Genomic DNA, 23,898 nt, shown 5'->3' on the forward strand with positions numbered 1-23,898 from the left:
GACACGACACTTGCTAAGATCGATGTAACCCTTCTCCTTGTCAACGCGGAGCACCAATGATGGGCTCTTGCCTTCCAACCTTTATGAGGCTTCTCACGCTTTGAATGTACCACCGCGACAACTACAATAACAATATCATGCCCTCTATGTTATTATACTCCAACAATGATACATAAGCCCTCATATATGCAATGTTCTTCACTTGAATCATTACCGCCATGTCCACTTCTGGATAACAAGCTTTGTACATCCAACACTCTAAATTAGGTGTTGATGCCAATGCCAAGACGTGGGCCTTAGAAAAATGACAGCCAATGCTCTACCACACTCGACCAATCAACGATGCACAGTCTAGGCATAACAGAATACACTGGCGGACACAATAATGATATCTATTGTCAAATTACTTGTGCCAATTCTCAGGCCACAACAAAAAAAATGAAGCACAAGCCAATGAGATCTCCAATGTTCAATACAATATTTTCGTTTTCATACATATGATAGTCAGCATAAAATATTTATCGCAATCGCGCAAATAAATCTAAAGCTCCCACTATAAATAAATTATCAAAAATATCTAACCCACACATCAATAACAATAATAATAGGCACAAGATTCGCATAGAATATTCTTCAATCCATTTGATCGTGCCTACTCTGATACCATGTTGTTTCACTTGTTTGTTGAGCTTATATATATATATATATATATATATATATATATATATATATATATATATATATATATATATATATATATATATATATATATATATATATATATATATATATATATATATATACCTAACCTTCTAATCGATAGCATCTCTAGTCATATATCGATCCATCTCGGAGGAGACATGTCTCCCTCCAAACGCCTGCCTTCATAAAAACTAACGAGTTAGCAAAGATCGTGTGACTTAAGGTATCCCATGATTCTATTTTGTTACGTGGATTTCTTAATAAACACATTGGACACCTACAAACCGCATATAGATATCTACTCTTATGGTGATCGTAGTTGATACAATATATTCACACGTAGGAAAATAAACAAACTGTTAATAAGGATTGCGACAATAGTTAGGAGAAAGATATCTCCTGTCGATACAACATCAACATTTCCAACCTAGGTTTGTTAAGGGTCAACACCCTTGTTTTATTGTCTTTATTTTCTGTCACCTTCAGGGTGTTTGTATATAGGACCAACACCCTTGTTTTGCTACTTATTTTAAGAAATAAAAATTGCAATTAATTTAGTCAAAAAAACATCAACCAAAATCATCTATTGGTGGACAAGTTTTCTCAAAGAAATGCTACAACTTGCAAGGATGCTTGATTTCCCATAAGGAACAAAAGACACTTTCAACAAATAGAAACCAAGGGGTTCAATACGCAAACCAACTCATGTGTCTTGAGGAGCCTCCAAAGTGACTAATATTCATAAATACACACAAGAGCATGATTAAGGGGTTCTTTGTTGAAATTTCCAAGCAACATGTAGACAGGAGAATAGTTTTTAGTAGAGTTGTGCAAACTTCTTATGCCATTGAGCTCTTTAGTGAACCAAAACATCATTTATGTTAAATAATGCTTTCTCCACATAAAATCATATTTATTGTGTAATACTAATTTGTATAAATTATTTCCCTGTTATTTCATTCCATTTCCTAAATAATGAAGATGAATATTTCAATATTGTAAATAAGCCCTCATTTATTATTTCTAATAAAATAACTGAATATTGTTGCTGCTAGTATATGTTGTTTGTCATTGATGTAAACATATTCCTATGTTTTGGTGTTGCAGAGAATCGGTTTCAATGATCCGGAAGTCTTTTTGATTATATCATTTGATCCGGTGATTGCATTCAAGGTTTCTGATTTTTCTGCTCAGTGGTTTGTAGAGTCTGGTTTTTTATCCGGTGAGCTCCGATATGACATCTTGCCCTGCAGATTTGGGATAATGTTTTGGATGTTCGTGTGTATCTCCATGTCAAGTGGTTCGTGATTTGGTGTTTCGTAAGCTATCTTTCTTATCTAAGTTGATGCTCTTGAGTGTTCTTGGATGTCAGCATGTTGATCGATGGAGATTTGCTTAAGTGGTGTTGGTGCAGCTATTGCAAATGGCTCTAATGCGCTTTTTGGTGTTTCCTAATCATGGCCTATTTGTCTTGACGATCCAAATTGATTATTGTGCGACTTCTTGGTGATTTTCATGATCCGATGATGTTTTTCGTGTTATGCAATATTTCCGTGGTGTAACGTGTTGCGGTTGGTCTTGGCGTGATTTTTGGTGGTGATGAGAGTTTGGAGATTTGATTTAGGTCCATGATATGTTATCCATGTCACTATATTGGTCTGCTGGTTGATTTATGTATCGTGTGATGTAATTTTGTAATTAGGTGTTATGGGTTTGGCCAACCTTGTAGTCAAGGCTGATGAATTGTATAAATGGGTGTAATATTCATGTAATTTTGGGTATCGGTGTTGTGTCTGCATTATCAGAGAGTGGTGTATGTGGTGAATAAGCAAATTTATCCTTCGGTGTGATGTATTGAGCAGAGATTGTTGCAGGGAAGAGATTTGTGCTTAACCGGAACTATCATCAAGCATAAGGAGATGCTAATTTTTCAGTTCATGTAATCCGGATTGTAGTTTGATCATTATTGTAAGGTAGTGAACCTTCCCTGAGGGTTGGAGCCTTCTGAGGCTTCTTATTTTGAGCAGTGAGCTCTAGGCAGTGTGCCTGAATGCATGTGCACTCCCCATTGTAATATTTACACATACTACTGCAGAGTATCATCTTATTGTAGGTAGGTTTCCATCGTGGTTTTTCCCTTAACCGGGTTTTCCACGTCAAAATCTTGGTGTTATGTGTTGTGGTATCATTGTTCTTATCTTTATTGTTGTTGTTGTTGTTTGGATCAGAGATTGTGCTTAATTGTTGTGAACTGGTAAAAATTGATTCATCCCCCCCTCTCAGTTTTCCTTCTTGGTGTTGCCAACAATAACATCATTTACAACCTTATGATAGGATATTTTTATGAATTAATTTAGTCATTGATTGCTATATTACAATCAATTATCTAAGCTAAAGATCTAATCAATACCCATAGATGAAGGAATTACTACCAAAAAGTTCATAGAGGTATAAGGACTAAAAATGTATATAAGAAATAGGCTAGAAGATATCCAACAAGATAAAAGAAATATGTGAACATTCTAAAACATTTTTGAAGATCCTTTTGTTCCTTCCCAGTCATCTACAATCATATGTTGACTCCTTCCCATGTTAAGGAGTTCTTATATAATTTATTAATCTTCACATTCTTCCTATGCTTCTTATTTTCATGCTTGTGACTTAAGTAAAACATTGATTAGATATGATTGAATTGATAGATTGAACTAAATATTGATAAGAAGCATAAAATACAACATATGATTATATTTTATGAAAAAATGTATTACATTGCCAAGAGATTCACATCATAGATTTATGATCTATGCCTCACAAAATTTATAGAACATATTCATAGTTAAAATTTTATATGCATAGTCAAGATTGAGAAAATAAATCCCACCTACTAGATGTAAAGCTTGACAATTTGATCTTCAAGTTCAGAAAACTTCCAAGCATCTACAAGCGAATAGTCACCTAAAAGCCAAAGCATTCATTTGGTTATTGAAAAAATAAAAGTAATTTTCTTATATTGTGAATATGAAAATCAAGAACCTATTCATATTATCAAAACTTATTCAAATAAAAATCATATTTCAAAATTAATATTCAAAGAAGACGGAACAAACTTAGATGGCTACAGACAATTGAGCATGGTTTGAGTCTCTTTCTGAGTGATACTCTTTGCTTCTTGGTTGACGCTTTATATTGGCATACTCCTTGATATTAGAGGATTCGTTATGATTATTATGATGATGTTGATTCTATACTCTGGATTTACTATTGATGTTAGGTCATGATTAGCTTCGTGATTACTCACTATTTCGAAGATGTAGTTCATGTTTATTGCTAATGATGATTTATCATATGCTAACCCTAAATCAATGGTTACATTAGATGTGAATGATGTTGATGTCATTAATTATGTTATACCTTTGCTATGATGTCTTACTATCATGGATGTCAAAGGGACAATGTCACATCATTCATATATGAGTGAGATGTGATGTTGTGATTCTCTTCCACCTGCCTATATATATATATATATATATATATATATATATATATATATATATATATATATATATATATATATATATATATCTGAGTGTGTGTGTGTGTGTGTCTATGTGTGTCTGTGTGTGTATAGACGTTTGGTGTTATGTAGGATGCGGGTACTAGGCATCGACTTTACCTGGTCTCATAGGTCTGAGCGTGCGTTTAATCCCAATGGCAGTTGATCAGAGGTGACATTAAGGCCCTACTACATCTTAACCCTAGTCAGTGACCTATGTGAGTTCCAATGTTCTTGGTCTAAAGTCGCCTTGTTAGATTTTGTGTGGTTATATGTATGTTGTATTTTATTTATATTTATTGATGGTTTGATGTTATATGGTTGTGGTAGATAATAAATAAATTATAATATATAGTCCCGTGTGAATGATTAATTATGTGAGATTTAATTAGTGGGTATTATGTTATAATATTTTTTATTATTAGCATTTATAATATATGTGGAAATGATTTATTATATTTTATATTTATTGTGGGAGATATTATTTGGCATTTGAGTGTTCTCTTGTTCGAATTGGGGGTTGTTGATTTGGTCATTAGTGCATGAGGAAAGGGTTGTTTTGCATTCAAATGTGATTTGGGTAAATTTTGGAGGTTGTTTTTTAGAGTGGTTGTTAGGGAATGGGACTTTTGGTTTCTTTTGGAGAGTGGTTTTTTGAAAATCTGGATTTTTGGAGAGGGGTTTCAATTTGCATGTGTTTGAAAGTGAATTTTGATGAAAATTTGAGAGGGGAATTTGTGAAGATTGTAAGGAGGTTTCATGGATTTGATTTCGAAGGCTTGAATTTCATGTGGGATTTCATTTTTGGAGGCTTTCTGGTTCGCGTTGACTTGCTATGTGTGTGAAGGTTGTACGACTTCGTCTTCATAGTCCTATTCTTCGTTTTCCAGGTTGCAGTTTTCTAAATTTATTCATTTTTTATGTACTTTTGCTTTTAGATAATGAAAAGAAGTGTTTATTTGGTGTTTGTATGATGTTTTAAAAGTTCTAGAAAAGATTTGGTTTCATCCTTTGTTGTTTTGTTGAATGGTTGTTTCGGGTACTCTCCTTTTACTCTTTTTAAAGGCTATTGTCGTCTTGGAATTTTGTTTCTTGTCATGGGTGTGATCTAATTACATTTCTAAGTAGGAAACTCACCCATCTCAAATGGCTTTGTGTTAGATTTTGCATGTTTAGTTATCTGGGTGTCAAGATTTGAGCCCAAAGTCAACTCGAGGTCACACTCTTGTTGTTGTTATAAATGCGCTAAAACAGCATGTAAACGTGCCAAAAGAAGTTGCTAATGTGCCAAAATTAATAGCAAAAGTGCTAGAAGATGTTGTAAATGTGCTAATTCATTGTTTTTGCTCTCTGGATCAGTTTTGGGAGTCTAAGTCAACTTGGGTCAGTCCAAAGGCTTTGTTTTGGGTTTGTAACTCTTTGTTGCACATTTCTAGAGGCTACATGATTGTTTGTGATGGTTTCATGTGTCTCCTTTTAATTGCATGTGTCCATTTGTTATGGTTCATTCATTTTGTGTTCATGATAGTGCATTGAGAGCAATTGGTCAAAGGAAGGATTTGTGAATTAGCAACGATGTTATGGTTCAAATTATGTTATGGAACCAATGATTTATGATTTTATGATGTTTCATGTCATCATGTATGGATATTTAGATTTGAATTGGTGGTCATAGGCTCAATCTCATGCTTGACGATAATGAATTAGAGGCTATGCATATGATGTAGATTCAGGATTAAACCATTTTGTTGATTAGGGTCTTATAGAAGTTCTATTTCAATTTATGAGATGGTGTTGTGATGATTCATTATGTGTACCATGGTTTTTATAAAGTTGTTAAAATCCTCTTGTTGTACCCATAGGTTAGTGGTGTCTAGTTAGAGGGAGTGGCTCTCAAGTGGGTGTCAGTGCCCAAAAGTGGCTACCAAGGAATCTCATTGAGAGTTGGTTAATCAAGTGATAACATTAAATTAAATGAGTTAAGGGATGGGTAAAATGCACATTTATAAGATAATTGTTTGTGTCTCAATCATGCCTTGTGTGCTCGCATAGGCAGAGGATGAGATCTCATGGCCTGGAGTGCTCGTTTAGGCTCAGGATGAGATTGGGAAGGCCTGTATGACAGATCGTACCTCCTTGCCTACATGGAAGGATTGTTAGGTTCCCCATATGTAGCCAAATGGGCATCGAGGTCTAGAGTTTGGAGAGGGTCACACTACCAAGGATACTCATGTTGATGCCATGTGATGACACTCTTCCCTAGTTGTAGCCTAGTACCCTATGTGGAGTTGTTAAAGCCTCTGGTGAGTTTGTGTCTTATGTTGAGCCTACATCTTGTGTTGTTTTAGTCTTTCAGTATGTTTCTACCTTTGTGAGTGTTTGTAATCCCTTGGACGTAAAGGTGTCGTCCTAGGTCTAGTGATGTGTGTGGGGCCTTATGTCATTCTCCGGAGCATGGGGGTGGACCTTTTTGGTTCCACATGGTCAGGTGTTTCATGCCTTCTTCCATTGGTATATCTGGTGGTTTGTCTGTGAGCTTGATGGATGGTTGTTCCTCTCTTCAATTCCAGTGCTATGGATTTATGATGCGAATGTAATCTCTGTTATATGTAAAGACCCAACTACGTACTTGTATTTGGATATCATTCATTGAACATTGTATTAAGACACTCTCTTTGGAAAGATCCATGTAATCTATAATGTAAATCGTCCATAAGATGTAATATGTAATGTAACAATGTTATCATATGTTTAATCTATGCAATGTTGGTACCGGCTATATTATAGGAAAGGTTAGATTCATTATGTTTGCAAGAACTGATAGGATAGGAACATTTGGTATTGGTGTTTTAAAAGAATGTAATATTTATAAAGGTCTATTATGTTATATCTCACAGTTATTTTTCTATATTTTAAGTGAGTACTTTCTTATACTATGATTAATGATAAGACCTTAGTTTAAGTAGGGGATGTTTCATGTATCTGTATAGTTGTTGCATTATCAGTAATGACGTTAGGATACCTTAGAGGATATAAGTTAGAAATTAGGAGTTTATTTTCGCTTGTGCATAAATGATATGTAGTCATGTTAATTTAATGTATGTGTTTCCTTTAAGAACAATGTGATGTTGTATCTCTTTTTTTTTTTTAAATATTATCTCTCAGATGATTAGTCGGTTTGTTAGTTAGTGTTGTCCTCTGGGGTTTCTTGGCTGGCGTTACAATAGGTCATCCTTTTTTGCGATGTTTTGGTGATCTATGTCGGTATAGGCACCTTGCTATATGTTTTAGAATATGTTAAAATGTAGGAAAATTTGAAACAAGTAAAACTTAATTTAAATGAATGTTAATTGATTTTTTAAATATGCTTTCCTTATGGATAGAATTGTTTCATTTCATCAAGTTTAGATTAGATAAGCTTTGGAAGGGCCTAGTCTGATTACATCAAGGCAAAAAGTGTGAATCTTACAAGTGGTGAAACTGGGAAAACAAAAGGTTAAAACAATAAAAAATGTTTTTGACTAAAGCAAGGAACCGACAAGAAACAAGAGTGAGATGAAGGACCTCTCCTTCTTCTATGAACTACACTCCAAGCAGTACTATCATCCAAGACCTCATTCATATCCTCCTTAGATCTGCAAAAATCTTCTTATATATAGCTGCCCTTGGTGTATTTTCTTATGGTCTTTGTAACTCAACACACGCTCTCCATCTCTCATGCCATATTGATTTTATATAATACAAATTCCTTTACACTTACAATATTTATTATTTTATTATTAATAAATGTTCCTTTTATTAAACTGTTGCTTTTTGTTTTGCTTATCTTTTGAAGAATAGTTTTCTAATCAAAATTGTACCTCTTTATTAATTATGACTTTTCATTATATGAATCGTTGTCTTCCTTTCTTGAAAAAGACAAGACAAATTTGTCTTATTTGGTATTTTGTCTTAATTTGATTTTTTTGTTTTACTTAACTTTGCCTTATTTGATTTTTTGGGGGTTTTATTTGACCTTGTCTTATAATGATCTTTGGTTGTGTAGCTGTATGTTTCTATCATAATAAATTATCTTTGGTGGAGATTGACTTCATTAGATGCTTTGTCTATTAATTCTGAATCTGCTCATTGTTTATAATAAACATTATTAATTGTAAACCTGCTTCTATTCAAATGTTGATCGTTGTCTTATAATGATATTATATAAATCATTGCAATTACCATCATTGTCTTTTTTTATTTAATAACATTGCTGTTTTTGCTGACTTTGGACCTAATAGGTAAACTGCTATTCATACTTACATTGCTGCTCATTGTCTTCTTAGTTGAAAGTTCATCATGTCTCATGAACCTATTTAACATGCCTTTTACTATTGCAAACCACAGTACCCTCAGAGATCATGTCACGTGGATTTTCATATGAAGACACATTTTTTCTTCATAAACTTTACCATTTTATAGACTATTTCTTATAGTCACTTCATGCCACCTTTCATCAATGAAAATTTTGTCTTCTCAAACTTTGACATCAATTCAAAAAAGTTACTTTCAATGACAAACTTTCCAACAATCTCCTCCTTTGTCATTGATGGCAAAAGAATTTTATTTCTTTTCTATAATTCTCCCCCTTTGACATCAATGGCAAAGGGATCATATTACTTCTGTCTACAAATGAATCATAGGAAACATCTAATCATATTCTCTAATACTTACTTCAATGTAATATACGCTTCTCCCTTTGTTGTATATTCTCTAATGCTCCCCCTTGCTCTAATACTCCTCTTTCCTAGGTGACAAGTTGGAAACTTAGCTATCCCATCACAGTCTTATGCATGTTCAACTTTTCCTTCTATGGCTGCTAAATGAAAATCATCCTTTTGATCTCTTTGTGAGTCTTCTCACCTTCATTCTCTTCTTCTAGTTTTCTTGATTGCTGCAGCAGAATAATTGTCTTTCATATTTGTGCTATCCTCTTGTATGGGGACTCTTTCTTCTCTTATTTGCTCTCAAATTTGGGCTCTTTGACATTATCTTCATTTATCTGGAATATATATAACTACTCAAATGGTAACCCCAAATTTAAACTTTAACAATCACAATAGCATTAATTACTAACTTTCAATGATTATAAACATGAGAAAACACAATAAAATAATGTTTACATGGAAACCCTAATGGGAGAAAACCACGACAAATTAATGCATTTATATAAATTCTTCTTTTACAAAATTTGTAGACACCAAGCTACTAAAGACACCAACTCCTCATTCAATTCATGAGCATCAACTCACTAGAGGCACCAACCCCTCATTCAAATTTCCACCTTGTCAATGTTGTTTCTATAATGGATGATGGATGATCTTATTCTTCACAAATGATGCTATAGTTCTCTTTTTTCAAATTGATATAATCACCTTCTCAAATTGACTAAGAAATGACTATAAGTCTGCCACAAAAACTTTCTCAATCTGCAATAATTCCTTTTTAAATCTGCTATAAGTCCAATAACAAATTGCCACAAGATGATCACAATCTCTCTCAAAGTTTTCTTTAAACTTTTCTTCAGATCTGCTATAATATCTTCTTATGTCCTCAGATCTGCAATAATCTCTTCTTACGTCCTTAAATCTGCAATTATCTTCTCATATATGACTGCCCTTCGTGTATTTGCTTGATGGTCTTTGTAACTCAACACGCACTCTTCATCTCTCATGCCATATTGATTTTATATCTTTCGTTATGCTCTTTCATGAAAGTATGCATCCCTTATGATAGAAAATAACCTTCTGCAAAGACATATCTCTTGGTTAACAAATTCCTTTACACTTATAATAGTCACTGTTATTATATAAATGTTCCCTTTATTAAACTACTGCCTTTTCTTTTTCTTATTTTTAAACAAATCGCTTCTAAACCAAATGCACCTTTTGAAGAATAGTGTTCTAATCAAAATCATACCTATTTATTAATCATGACTTTTCATTATATGAATCACTATCTTCGTTTCTTGAAAAAGACAAGACAAACTTGTCTTATTTGATTTTTCTGTTTTATTTGACTTTGTCTTATAATGATGGTTGTGTGGCCGTATGTTTCTACCATATAAATTATCTTTGATGGAGATTGACTTCATTGGATGCTTTGTCGATGAATTCTGAACCTGCTCATTCTTTATAATAAACAATTTTAATTTGCTAATTGCTGACTGTATGTTTTGTTTGCTGCTTCGATTCAAATGCTGATCGCTGTCTTATAATGAATTATATAAATCACTGCAATTACAATCACCATCTTTGTTTTCTTTAATAACATTGCTACTTTTGCTGACTTTGGATCTTATAGGTAAACTGCTATCCATACTTAGATTGCTACTCATTGTCTTCTTAGTGGAAAGTTCACCATGTGTTGTGAACCTGTTTAACATGCTTTTTACCTTTTTACTATTGCAAACCACAGTACCGTTGGAGATCATGTCACATGGATTTCTATATATATATATAGCATATCATGGGACATTTTTTCATCATAAACTTTACCATTCTATAGACTATTTTTTACAGTCACTTCATGCCACCTTTTTGACATTAATGACAACTTTGTCTTCTCAATGTTTGACATCAATTCTAACAATTTCTTTCATTCATAAAGATAATGAATGTCTTCTTGACATCAATGACAACCTTTCTAACACATGTGGCAACTAATCGATCTTCAAGAAACAACACCTAAGACCTAAGTAAACTTAAGTATGTGAATAAGTCCCCCACTAAGAACTAGCTAAAACACTAGGTACAAGACCATTCTAGGGCCAAAACCTTATTCACACCAACACCACCCACTTATTATGCAAAGATGTAAGATTATTATGATGATAGATCTTGGCTACTATGCGATGTTACTGTAGAACACGTTGGTTGAAAATTTTGTACACTTGGGAAAATATACAAAATTGTGGTTTCAACCACAGTGTGTGAGTAAAACTCTCCTAATTAAGGGAAGGCTCCCCCTATTTAACTACAACTAAAAAAATAAAAAAGGATGGGATGGCAATCTTTCTTCTTCTTTCAAGAAAGCCAATATTCTTTTCTCTTCACAGAAAAGTGATAGCAATTTCGTCACTTCCTTCGGGACGGAACAGCAATATCAAGCTCAAAGTCTTGATTATATGAAGTTCTATCTACCCTTTTCTATATTAACACTATCAAGAACAAATTATAACAGCTCAAAGACTGGAATATCTTATTCTTTTCTACTTAAAACAATGGGAAGTAGTATAAGCTCAAAGACTCGTAGCCATTTCTCACAAAATCTGCTTCTAAACTCTCTTAAGAATAAGTGCAAGCACAAAGACTTACAGCTATTTCTCACAAAATCTGCTTCTAAACTCTCTTAAAAATAAGTGCAAGCACAAAGACTTACAGCTCCTCTCAAAACAATATTTATTCTAATTTATATTAACCTTAAATACTTGTAGCACAAAGACTGCAAATCAAATTCGATTAAGTTCTTTGAAGAAAAACTTGCAAGAAAGATAATATAGAACACAAACTCAAGTATGTAGCACAAAGACTCAAAGCTTGAGTAATTTCCTTCTATTCCTTCCAATTCTTGAATTCACACATGAAAGCTCAAAGACTTTTTTGCTGTAAATTTGGCAAAATTTTTTGCTTGCTTTCCAAAAGATAAAGATTACAATAGACCCCTCCAGTATTTATAGAAGAGGAGTCTTGAGAAAAAGGTGGGAGGATCCTAACTAACTTGAGAGATTCTCTCAACCACCAAGACTTATTCAATAACTAACTGAGACTTATTCCAACTACAGTCCTAACTGAACACAACTTGTAGTTGCCTTACATGTAATTACAAAAGTGCAAGTAAAGACTTAACTTGCAATTTACGCAAGGTTTTTACATGCAACTTGTCAAAAGAAAAAATACAACTAAGAGATTACAAATCTAAAAAAATACAACTAAGTGTTGAAAAACACTTAAGTTGCAGCATGTGAAGACATGAATCCTTCAAACTTCTGGATGATCATTCGTAGTTCAACAAGATTCGGTTCGTGGGTGTTCTTAGCAACAACCATGGTCTTCACAATGGTATCATGGCATCGAAGAAGCATAGAGTCGTTCTTCTCCAAGATGGACTGGATTTTGTGCAAAAAAATTTGATGTTTCATCAAAACTTGAATTGAAGCAGTTGAGAATTGTTCGCTCCTCCATTCATTATGAATCCTCGTCTGTAGATCTACGAGCACTTCTTCTGGTATCAGCTCTCCATTCTGGCTCATTATGGTGCAAGAAGCCTTCTTACAATGGGAAACAATAACTTGGAATACCTCACCCCGCAATCTCATTGCATCATCAATCTCCTCAATGAGAGATTTGAGAACAAGGGCTTTATTCTCCAGAAGTTCTTCAAATTCCAACTACATAACCCTGGAAGGAATAATGGCATGCTCCTGAAGAACACTCAACTGTTGTTGGGGCATGGTGCGCCAAATTGTCAAATTACCTTCAACCCTTTCCAAATTTTGTTTGAAAGTGTCGGAGGTATGATTCAATTTTTCTTCAATGGTCTCCAACTTAGACATCATTTGGAAAATGTCTTTAAGCACTTGTGCACATAGATCATGAAGTTGATCCACCCAAGAATCCAATGCTTGTACTCTTTGAGCAGCTCTTTCAACTCCCCAAATTGATTCTTCGGAACCAGAAGAACTTATAAGATTACTTCCTTCACCAGCAAGTCTTGTAATTTTATGACCAGCTGCAACAAGTTGCCTATTCTCCTCTTCTAGCTTGTCTTTCTTTGCTAGAAGTTCATCATACCACTGCACTAGTGAGGCTACGGATTGTTGGGCACCATGTTTGACCACCTCATGCGTTTGTTTGCCCAATTCTATCCTTGTAACCTTAGAATCAGCAGCTTGCATTTCCTCACGTGGCTTATCTGCAAGGGGCTCAACAATTTTTGCTACTTTCATCTTATTGCTAACAACAGTTACTTTTGAAATTATCTTGGCCATTTTAGCAACCTTGGGCATAGACTGCTTGAGTTGCTAATGGTCAAAGACATCAAGAGAGATTTCCTGCTTCTTCCTCTTTGGGGTAAAAGAACTAAGCCATAGAGGTAAAACAACTAGTTCTCCTCTAGTAGTTGTTGAAGGCGAAGGAGAAGCAGTTTTTGTTTGAACAGTCGTGGTCACCCTGGGAGGAGTATCTGTTTGGATGGCGACCATGGTTTGCTCAATAACCAATGGGCATGAAGATTGCCTCATAAATTCTTCAAAGCCAGAAGTAGAGGTATCAATCTCTGACATGGATACATGCAGGGGTATCCTCAGGAATTTCCAGCGAACTCTCTTGTTGATGATCAAGAGGCGGCTCAACTGCTGAAATAGGAACGGCATTCTGAGGAGACTCTTCCACTATTATGTCACGAGGGGAAAGCGGCATCTCGATGGAAACTGAGGAAGGAATCTCATGAGGTGAGTCCGAAGCTAGAGACTTAGGAGCATCTTTTGATTGTTGTCCTTCTTTTGGATTATCAGGATCAATCACATGAACGTGAAACTAGGACTTTTCTTTTCCACGAACTGTCACCTCCTCAGGAGGAAGCATTACTGCCCGGCTAACCCGAAATTTGATCCTGGTGCCTGAAGATGATGCACCTTCCCTGTTGTCAATATGAATCTCAGACTTACATCTAAAAGGCCCCGTAGAGTCATCTTCTTTCCCAACCTTGATCTTGATGAGTCTAACACCATTACCTTTGAGCCAAGTGTTGGTGTTAGCCAAGATAGGCTGAAATCTTTCAAGAATGGACGTGCATTCTTTATGCGACCATTGGATTAAAGGAAGTGGGGCTTCCTCAACCCTTCGTGAGACGTACTCAGGATCGAGCACATGACCATCATCAATCATTCCTTGCGGGATGTCCACCCAATTCAGATCAATAACCTGCTCAACAGTAAGCCTGCAGTAGTCCATCTTGAGAACCTCCATTTCCGTACGGAGATCTACCCAAATATCCTCAATACGATGCACGTGCACCAAGGACTTTTAGATTTTTTCCTTCATACCCCGGTAATCAAAAGCTGCCCTGGACTTAAACCTTTTGAGTTTAATCTCTTGCATCTCAATCTCCATAGCTTTGGCTTTGACGGATGTGACAAGTGAATACCGGCCAATTTTCAATGGGTTTGTTGTAGAGATCCCCATTCCGACCTTATGTCTGACAGATTGATGAGCGTGCACAGCCATGATTTGTCTTCCCAACTCCATAAGAATGATCTTATCAGTCGGGTATCTAGGGAGCATGTATGGTTGCCCACTGTAGCATCCGACCCTCACATAAGTGAAAGTTGGGAATTGAAGAAACAAGCACCCATACTTATTGACTCTTTCCCATGCTTCATCTGACACCCTTTTGTTATTTAGAGTCTTGTCAAATTGGCACATGAAGTAACCAAAGAATGCATCTTGAACTCTTCTGAAATGTAATCTGCTGGGTCTCAAAGGTAGCTGATCATAATATTCCCACCCAGGTATAAGCGAGCGGTCACCCTTGGTAGATAGACCAAGGAAATGTTCGAGTGACGCTGCCAAATACACTAAGCATGAATTCATGTAGAAAGTCATGGTGGTAGGGACTGCGGCAAGTTGCTCGCACAAAGCATCACTGATAATCTATCCCCATGAAATATGATGGGATTGCCTTATGAACATGGCAAACTGATACATCCAGGGTTCAAAAACATTAGAGTGTTCAAGACCCATCATCCTACTGAGGAGAGTTATGATGTCTCAAATTTCCCACTTAAAGTCGCAACAGCACAACTTAGCCCACCTTGAGAAGGCGGCTCATGGCTCATGAATCCACCTGTTAAGAAGACGTTTGCAGTCCTTTTCCCTCTTGACATAGTACTCGGTTGCACTATCCTTTGAAATTTCCATATAAACACGTGTTGGTGGTATTCTGCAAACTTTCTCAATTGTATCTGCATCAAGGCAGATTATTGCCTCACCATCATCATTTTTAATGGTTCTCGTCTCCTTGTCAAAGCGATGGGTGCAAGCGAGAACAAATTCAGGTTTTAGGGCAGCCACTGGAAAAGAGGATGCATGATGGATGTGGCTGTCCAACAGCCGCTGCATATTACTATCCTGCGGATCCTCCACTCTCTTGACGAATTCTGACATGTCCACAAGCCCTATCTCCGTGTCTTTTATGTGATCCAAAGGAGAGGAAACTTGCGAAGGTGAAACTAAGGCAACATCATAATCAACTGCAACTAACATTTTTCCTTCTTCAAATGGGAAGAACTCCAACACTTGCACTTCACGAATTTGTGAGAGAGAGATGGGAAATAAATGGGAATGGTGGAAATTTGACTTTGACCAATTTCGGATATTGGGGAAAATTTTACAAGTATACAAGTTGGGAAGAATGAACATGCAATCGGACTTTTAAAACCCAAATGCAAGTATACTTGTAAAACGGAAAATGGAGAAATGAGTGAAAAATGAGATTTAGACTTGTGGCAAAAGACGTGAATGGAAAGCACGGATATAAGCAATATGGGTGGATAAAACTAGAAAGGTTTTGGGAATGTCATTTTCAAGAAAATGGGAAGAACTTTGGACATGCAATCCGGTTCTAAAAACCCGATTTTGGAAGGATGGGTATTTTTCATCTTTGCAAATTGGAATTTCACTAGAAGATGGTTAAATTATTATAACCATAAGAGAAGATGAATTATTTTCATCCGACTTCTAATCGGGATTTAAAATCCCAAATACAAGTAAAGAGGGAAAATGGGGAAGAACAATGCAATTCACAAATTGCCTTGCAAAGGAGAAGATCTCTCTCACAAAACCGAATTTTGAGGCAAAATAAACATATACACAAATTTACAACTAGAAAGGAAAAAACAAGAAGTCAAGAAAACAAGAAAATGAAACAAGAAAAGAAAAGAAATCATACCTTGTTTCAATCTGAAATGCCTCTTCAAAAGATGATCAATCTTTGAAAGAAGGGAAGAAAACTCTTAAATAGAGACTAACCGCATTCCAAAACCCTAGCCACGTTTTTACCAAAACACCATGGGCAGCAAAATGTGGCACCAAATGCAAATATAATGGCACAAGAACCGGTCAAATCTTCCTCCAACTTCAACGCCTAGGTGAAGGAAGACAACAATTTAGGAGATGGAAGATTCGTGGAGTTTGGATCCACCAAAACGTGGGATTTGGCAAACACATGTTTGCTGTTTTAGATCCAAAAAACCAGCAATCATAAACCCCAAATGGCATGAAATGTGTTTGCAAGTGCATCAAAATAGGGAGGAATTCAAAACGCCTTCTATCTCCCAAAAAATCTCCATAAAAATTGCTTCAAATCTCCATAAAAATTGCTTCAAATCTCCAACAAAATCGCCTTCCTTAGCTGGTCGGGTTTTTGGAAAAGAAATGCAAGTTTCATTTTACATGTAATAGTGAAAATCGGGTTTTAATTCCCATATTACAAGTTAAAAATGTTACTTTTCTTTCAAAAGGGCAAAATCGGGTTTTAGGGAGTGAATGGCAAGTTTAAAATTCCTCTATTTACACATTATGGAGAAAATCGGGTTTCTTGGACACAATAACAAGTTTAAAATGTCACTTTATTCCATTTCTAAGCAAAATCGAGTTTTGGAGAGAGACATGCAAGTTATAATAACTTGTAAAGGGAAAATAAAATCCCTACAACAAGTTTTAATAACTCAACACATGCAATACAGGAATAAAATCCCCATTACAAGCAAAAGACATTAAAATAGGGGTTTTACAAAAGAATTACAAGTGACTTTTAAATATGCAATTTAAAATTAACTTGTAACCTATTCAAAAAATCCCTATTATGACTTAAAAAGCCAAAAAGCATCAAGGGGGAAATAATAAGTAAGTTACAAGTTCTTTTCTCAATAAAGTGCACTTGTAATTAGCCAAAAATTTCCCTACAACAACTAAAACAAAGAAAATCATTAAAACTTGCAATTCAAGGAAAATTTCCCACCTGCAGTCAGGAAGAAAAAACCCGAAATTGAAGGAAAGACATAGCAAACGAACCCAGAATGCGATGAAATTTGAAACGTGGTTCAAGGATGGACTGAGGATTAAGCCAATCCAAGGGCGAAGCAAAATTCTGCCTCGGGAAGCATGCCGTAGAGTAAAATTTTCATTTTTTGACAAAAGTTTTATGTAATGGTCCTTCATTTATTAAAACAAAAATGAGGACAACAACACAATTCTACTGTTGAGAGGGGGGGGGTTGAATCAGTAGTAGATACAAACTTTTTAACTTTAGCGCAATTAAAGTTTTTAACTCTCAAACTGAAATCTGAAAGTAACTGAAACTAAAACAATAAAGCAATGCAACCACACAAGAAGCAATACACAAGATTTTGCGTGAAAACCTAAGATGGAAAAACCACGGTGAGAAATGCTACTAGGATCTACTGTCATAATCTAGACTCACAGTTGAAGTTCAATTACAATTTTTAAGGGCACCAACCCTAAGAAGTCACCAAACCCCTACTTTAAGAGCACCAACTCTTTCAAATATGAGCACCCACTCAACAGTCTAAGCACCAACCCAACACCAATCACAATTACAAATTACAACTTTCTATAAAGACTTTAATTTGATCTCTCAAATCAAAATACTGACTGTAAACACTCTCTTGCTGTTCAATATATCAGAAATTTATCTTGACACCAAGCATAATGATTTGTTGTTCATAACAGTAAACACACACTCCACATTCTTAGATACATTTATACAATCTCAACAAAAGATAATATATTGCTGTTATCATATATAAAACAAAACCTTTCATCAACACTGACTGACATTTGCCTTTTGGCTGTTCAACAATTTAGCACTCCTCTGCCACAGAAACTCAACAAGATGTTTGCTTTACTCTTGTCATAATGAAACTCGTTTTAACACACCTCCATCAAACCTACAATCCTGATATATCTTTATCACTCTTTACAGCAGTAATACCCAAAACAATTCACATTAATCGTAATCCTTGTCAACAATGTGCATTTACACCAGACTTATATGATATCTCTATATTTCTCTTTTCAGCAATAACACATCAACCTCACTTCCACTCTAAAACATTTTCTTTTGAATCAAGTAGTTACAACTAACAACTCTAACTACCAACTACTCCCAACTTCCTTTTCATCATGGCTTTTCATTCTCCCATTGTGGTGGCTTTTTATAAGTGTCATATATATATATATATATATATATATATTGTAACAAATGATATCCATTATCAAATCATCGATCAAGGATATAATATCTGAGACTATCTTCAAAGATTTGATTAAGGTCCGATTAAAACATGATAAAAACAATGGTATTCTTCTGCATATCTTCGAACGTTGACAAGAAGAAGTGGATCAAGGATCCATGCCATCTTCATGGCCATCTGCTGTACATGGTAATGTTTCATACAAACATATCAACCATCTGCTGTGCATTTGAAACATTACTTATCTTCTGATATAACACTTTCTGTTCATTCAGTCTGAACTTGTTCACAAGTTTCAATCAAGAATAAAGATCTGATCACATACCACAAATGAAGTTTTGTTCTTCTGTACAGCCCCATACAAGTTATTCCAAAGGTTTGAATAGTAATTATAATGCAGATCGTATCTCATCAAAAATTCACAAACTCAACCCCATGGTTTGAAAATCGATTATGCTATGTGCATATATCCAATCAACAAGATCAGGTATCACTGGCAGATGTTTTCTATGTCTGTTCATAAACTGATTAATGCATTCGAACTGAATGTTGATTTGACATCAATGACAAACTAGTGTAACAGTTAGGTACCCATGTACAATACAAATCTCTGACTACCTCCCTCTATGAAATTATAATCAATGATCCCCCCATAGGAAGGAAATAGAGAGACTATATAGGTGACAAACAAGGAACAAATTGAAACTAATTTTGAACATGCTCCAAAGACAAATATAAAGTGACAATAATCGTGCCATGTCTATCATCAAATAGGATAGATAAACCCTCAAATGAGTTCCAAATCTGAAATTTGAGATTACACAAACAATGAAGCAATGTCTGTCAAATAGGAATCCCTATCAATAAGACAATCAGATACTTGTTGCAATGAATCATTGGTAGTACTCAATGAGTCAACAAAAAAAAATGAATGTGTGATTTCAACAGTAGTAAAGGTCTTAGTCAAACCCCGAGAGGATAGGGATATTCTGAGAGGAGAGCAATATTGGAGACAGAGGGCTTGAAACTCAAAGTTTGAGGACACTTGACTGCCCCTACGTGTGGGGCGATAGGTTTTCTCTCCCTTTCTTAGTACTCTATTAGTACCTGACCACATATTCGTTGGCTAATTGTATAGGGGTTTAATGTTGTTTGAGGGTTGATGTTGTTTAAAAGTTTTAATGCTACTTTGTATTGATTGCATATGAATTCATTTTTTCTCATTTTTGTGGCCCTCGATCTCCTTTGGGACCCTACATTTAATTTGTATTGGTAAACCGTACCCTCGAAGTTATGGAGGGGGGAGATGGTGAGACCCCCAACAAGATTGGCAAGACAAATGTAGATTCTGAAAAAAAAGATGAAAAAACATTTCGTGAGGCAGTGTTAGGGCATTCCTTGGAGGTACTAGCATCTACGAAATTTGTATCTCTTGATGCTGGAACCCACCGCAAACAGCAGCTGCTTCCAGGAGGCCAAGGTAAGCACTATCTAAGGAAACTAATCATATCCCCAAACCTTAATATAGTACATGCCATTAAAAAAGAAGAATTTAGACTTAAAAACATTGCAATTTTTTTTTGTTGTTGTTAATAAAGACAGACACTTGACAAAGAAATCCTTAGATCAATGGTTTAGCAACATTTGGAAAAAAAAATTAGGGATTTAACTTTCCTTTTGTCACATGATACAAAAGGGTCTTTTCCTGATAATTTTCAAAGAACATGAAATGCAATAGAAAATCGTAGGAAAACAATATCGGACCATTGGTGACACAGTTTTTAGACCCATTGCTTGGTTGGCTAAGTTGATTTATGAGGAAGTTTTGGCCCTAACTTATGTATGATGGGTCACTCTAAAAAATGTCCCCCCCCCAAGTATGGAAGTTTTTACCTCAATTGGTCTCTTAGTTTGGCAGAGTATTGAGAGTTGAGCATACTAATGTCACCCTTATGCATATGGATGCAAGAGCTCTGGTCTTGCCAGCCCTCTGTGCAAACATACGAGAGATAATTGAAATAAAATTTGGTGACAAGTCCTTATCTTGTAGCATTGAAATTCTTGGCGGATTGAATGCCTGCTTTCTTTGCAAAAAAGAGGTGCATCTTCGACAAAATTACACCTTTCCTTTGCTATTAATCCCAATAGCAACCCTTGCACAAGAAATGCTCCTTCCACTGAAAAAAAAATCCAATGGTCCCCCGTCCTCAGATATTCCTAAGGAATGTGATTCTATTAGAGACCCCCAAATTTCTAACCCCTTTGTTGCCTGCTCCAGTCTTATAATGGCAATTTTTCCTACCTCCTGTCAGGAGGTTTCTTGTTTGATTGTGGATTTCTCTCCACTTGGTGACCCAGATCACCTTGAAGAGGCTACTTCCATAACAATCCTTGAGGTTTTTCCCTATGAAAGTTCATCCTTCCCCTCTAGTGTTGAACCCCTCCAAACCCCTCATGTCAGCCATTGGTGTTAAAAAGAATGCCCAAACTATTGTGTTAGATGAGATTAAAGCAAGAATTGTCAAAGCGAAGAAAGAAAACAAGAACAAGCAGTTCATCTTTGGGAGAGAATCCTTGAATGATGAAAATCTATCTTTAGAGCTTTCCTCTAAACTCTTTGCAAATAAAGAGTATTGTTAATGACAGAAAAAATGAGTAAATTACCCATTGGTAACATTGGTTCTACCTAATAAAAAGACTGGTGAGACAAATCCTCACCCGGATCTCAAATTAGTTATAGATTCTCAGGTGCAAATTAAACCCTACTTGGAACAAAAGGTAGACTTTATTATTGATTCCACTAAGAAGGCATTGAAAAAACCTTCTAATAGTATATATGTTGATATTTAAAAACCTCCCTTTTCTTGCATTTCTATGATGGAATTGCCCATTGATAAATCCTCAACAAAGCTCCATTGCCTTGGACTTAGCAATTGACAAGATCCACCATAGGAATAATGGGGAGAAGTATAAGAAAATGAACAGGATTCAATTTCATTAGAAGACAATCCCTCCTTTAACTTTGGCAGCATTAGTTCTGAGCATACTAAAGAAAGTTTAATAGGAAGCTCCTATCTTAACCCTTTGGTGATTGATATACCCAAGGATAAACTTGGACAAGAAGATATTGTCCTTGGTTTACCCTAAGACATATGCTATCTGGAAAGTATTAAGATAGGCACCCACTCTAAAAACATTATGGAAAACATCATCTTTGATAATTCTTGCTTGCACAAAGAATTTAATTCCATTAATCTGGAGGTTAGACCATCTAAGTCTCAGTTAACTAGTTCCACCCCCCTTATAATGTGTGAGCGGATCCACAATTGGACAATGACTTGCTCGTTAATAACAATACTAAGTGCCAAAAGGATCAATTACAGCAGAATGTAAAAGTGGAACACAGAGTTGAAAGAGAGGAATTTGTCCCAACTGGAAAAGATAACAATATTGTTAGTCTAATGACCCAACCTTGGAATGTAGATAGCTTAAACTTAAATAATGTCAATTCTAAACAAAAGGTGACAAAGTAGATAACTTCTCCAGCAGTTAGGGATACTATAGCTGAAATTGGAAACTCACCCAGTATGGATATGTTAGCTTATGCTAGCTTAGAAACCCATTAGGTTCCCCATGAATATGGAACTCTAACTGAGGAAGGGTCTGATCTAGTAGATAAAGGATGGATTAAAATTTTTAAAATAAGGGGAAAAATAGAAGCAAAGATGATGCCTAGCCTGATCCTAAAAGATTAGGAAAAGAAAGCAATGTTGAACAGAGGTTGTCATTGATGTCAAAATTGAAAAAAGTTGTCATTGTTGTCAAGGTATCAGGCACAAGTTGTCTCTGATGATGTAGCTCATGCTGATTGATCCTGCTGTATCCAAAAGAGTGAAGAATTATGGTAATGACATGTCATGAAAGAGCATTTTACGTAGTGACTAAACTTATGTACTTCCATTGATTGATATGACTATAAAATCAGATAAAACATGAGTTGATGGAAGTAGTCCGGAAGCTTGTTCTAGAATATTCGATATTGTTACCCAGACAGTAAGCTTGTTCTGATAACCTGCAAGAGGTTTGTATCTTCTATCAACTAAGCATAAAGACTTGCGGTTTGATTGTTGTGTATGCCTACACAAGTATTGTTAGTATTCAAAATTTTTGGAATCCTCGAGTAGCGGAAGAAAGTGTTTGGTTCACTTGTCTGTTTCTATGGTGCTAACAGACCCGATGTGTGTTTCAGAATGTTGCAACCAGTTGATTTGAGTGTGAGCTGTCCGAAATTAAGGATGAATATTCTCTATGATTAGTTTGACTCTTGGCTCGCTCCGTATGACAAGTTTCTCTATGTGGGTTGAATGTGAGTTGCTTGGGCCAGACCTATTGCATGGTTGATATGGCCAACCTGCAAAAGAATTGAAGCATGTGCATCTGTCGGTGATTACGCGAGGATAACATTTTGGACCTAATTAATCGTCCTTGTGAAGCATGTGGACTGTTCTCTTGCATCAGGTTGTGTATGGGCAAATTAGGACCTAGCCTATTACACATTTTAATGAAATAAACTGTATGGCTGGCTTGAAAATTATGTAACTATGTATGTTGTCAACTTAAGTTTGTAATTGTAATTGGAACTAATATATATGAGTGTCCTAGAATAATTTATAAGTGCGTAGTTGAATGGTAATGTACTTCTAAGGATACAAGTTCATATCAGGCAAAAAGGAGAAAGAATCAGTGGGGGAATTCCTGATTCAAGTGCAACTATATTAGAACATCCTATGAGGAGAAAGATTATAAGTGTTTGAAGTTTAAATTGGGAAGTAAGCAGTATCAAAGGTCCTAACCCTATCTTTCATATTGTTCAGATTGAGGTCCTATCTTCTAAGTTGCTACTCAAACCTAGGCATTTGAGATTGGCATCTCTAACAGGTTGCTGCTCACAGTACTTCAAGGGGATTGGTGTCTCTGGTAGGTTGGTGCCTACAAAATTTTGTAAATGATTTTTTATTTAGAGGCTATATTTGGGTAGTAGATCCAAGCAGCTATTCTCACCGTGGTTTTTCCCATCTTGGGTTTCCACGTAAATCTGGTGTCCCTTGTGTGCGTGTGCTCATTTATTTAATGCTTCATTGAGTTACATATGATAGTAGATTTGAAGTTTGTTTGAAGAAGTTTATAATGGTAATTAATGTGGAAGAATAAGTAAAATTGCATATACTAATTCACACCTCCAATTGGTATCAGAGCAAGGTTCCTTGGATAAAGCTTAATAGCTTGAGGTAGATCCAAGATGGCACAGTCAATTACTCCAAAAGGTTCA

The 23,898-nt window shown here is 35.6% G+C and overlaps 1 protein-coding gene across 6 annotated transcripts in view; it reads right to left on the bottom strand.

The window, feature by feature from the left end:
• The window catches only part of LOC131031427 (uncharacterized), a 187,872-nt gene that overhangs the window by 14,544 nt on the left and 149,430 nt on the right, over positions 1 to 23,898 (bottom strand). For 2 of the 6 annotated variants that reach the window (XM_057962548.1, XM_057962544.1), the window contains one exon: positions 3,415 to 3,657. The exons of 2 other annotated variants lie outside the window; for them this stretch is intronic. In XM_057962548.1, coding sequence (XP_057818531.1) covers positions 3,587 to 3,657 — 71 coding nt within the window. In that variant the 3' untranslated portion in view covers positions 3,415 to 3,586. Of the gene's footprint in view, positions 1 to 3,414; positions 3,658 to 9,513; positions 10,042 to 23,898 lie in introns of those variants that run through there. 2 more of the 6 variants (XM_057962545.2, XM_057962546.2) reach the window with 2 other exon arrangements.

This window comes from Cryptomeria japonica, chromosome 6, assembly GCF_030272615.1.
Source record: "Cryptomeria japonica chromosome 6, Sugi_1.0, whole genome shotgun sequence".
Taxonomy (NCBI): domain Eukaryota; kingdom Viridiplantae; phylum Streptophyta; class Pinopsida; order Cupressales; family Cupressaceae; genus Cryptomeria; species Cryptomeria japonica.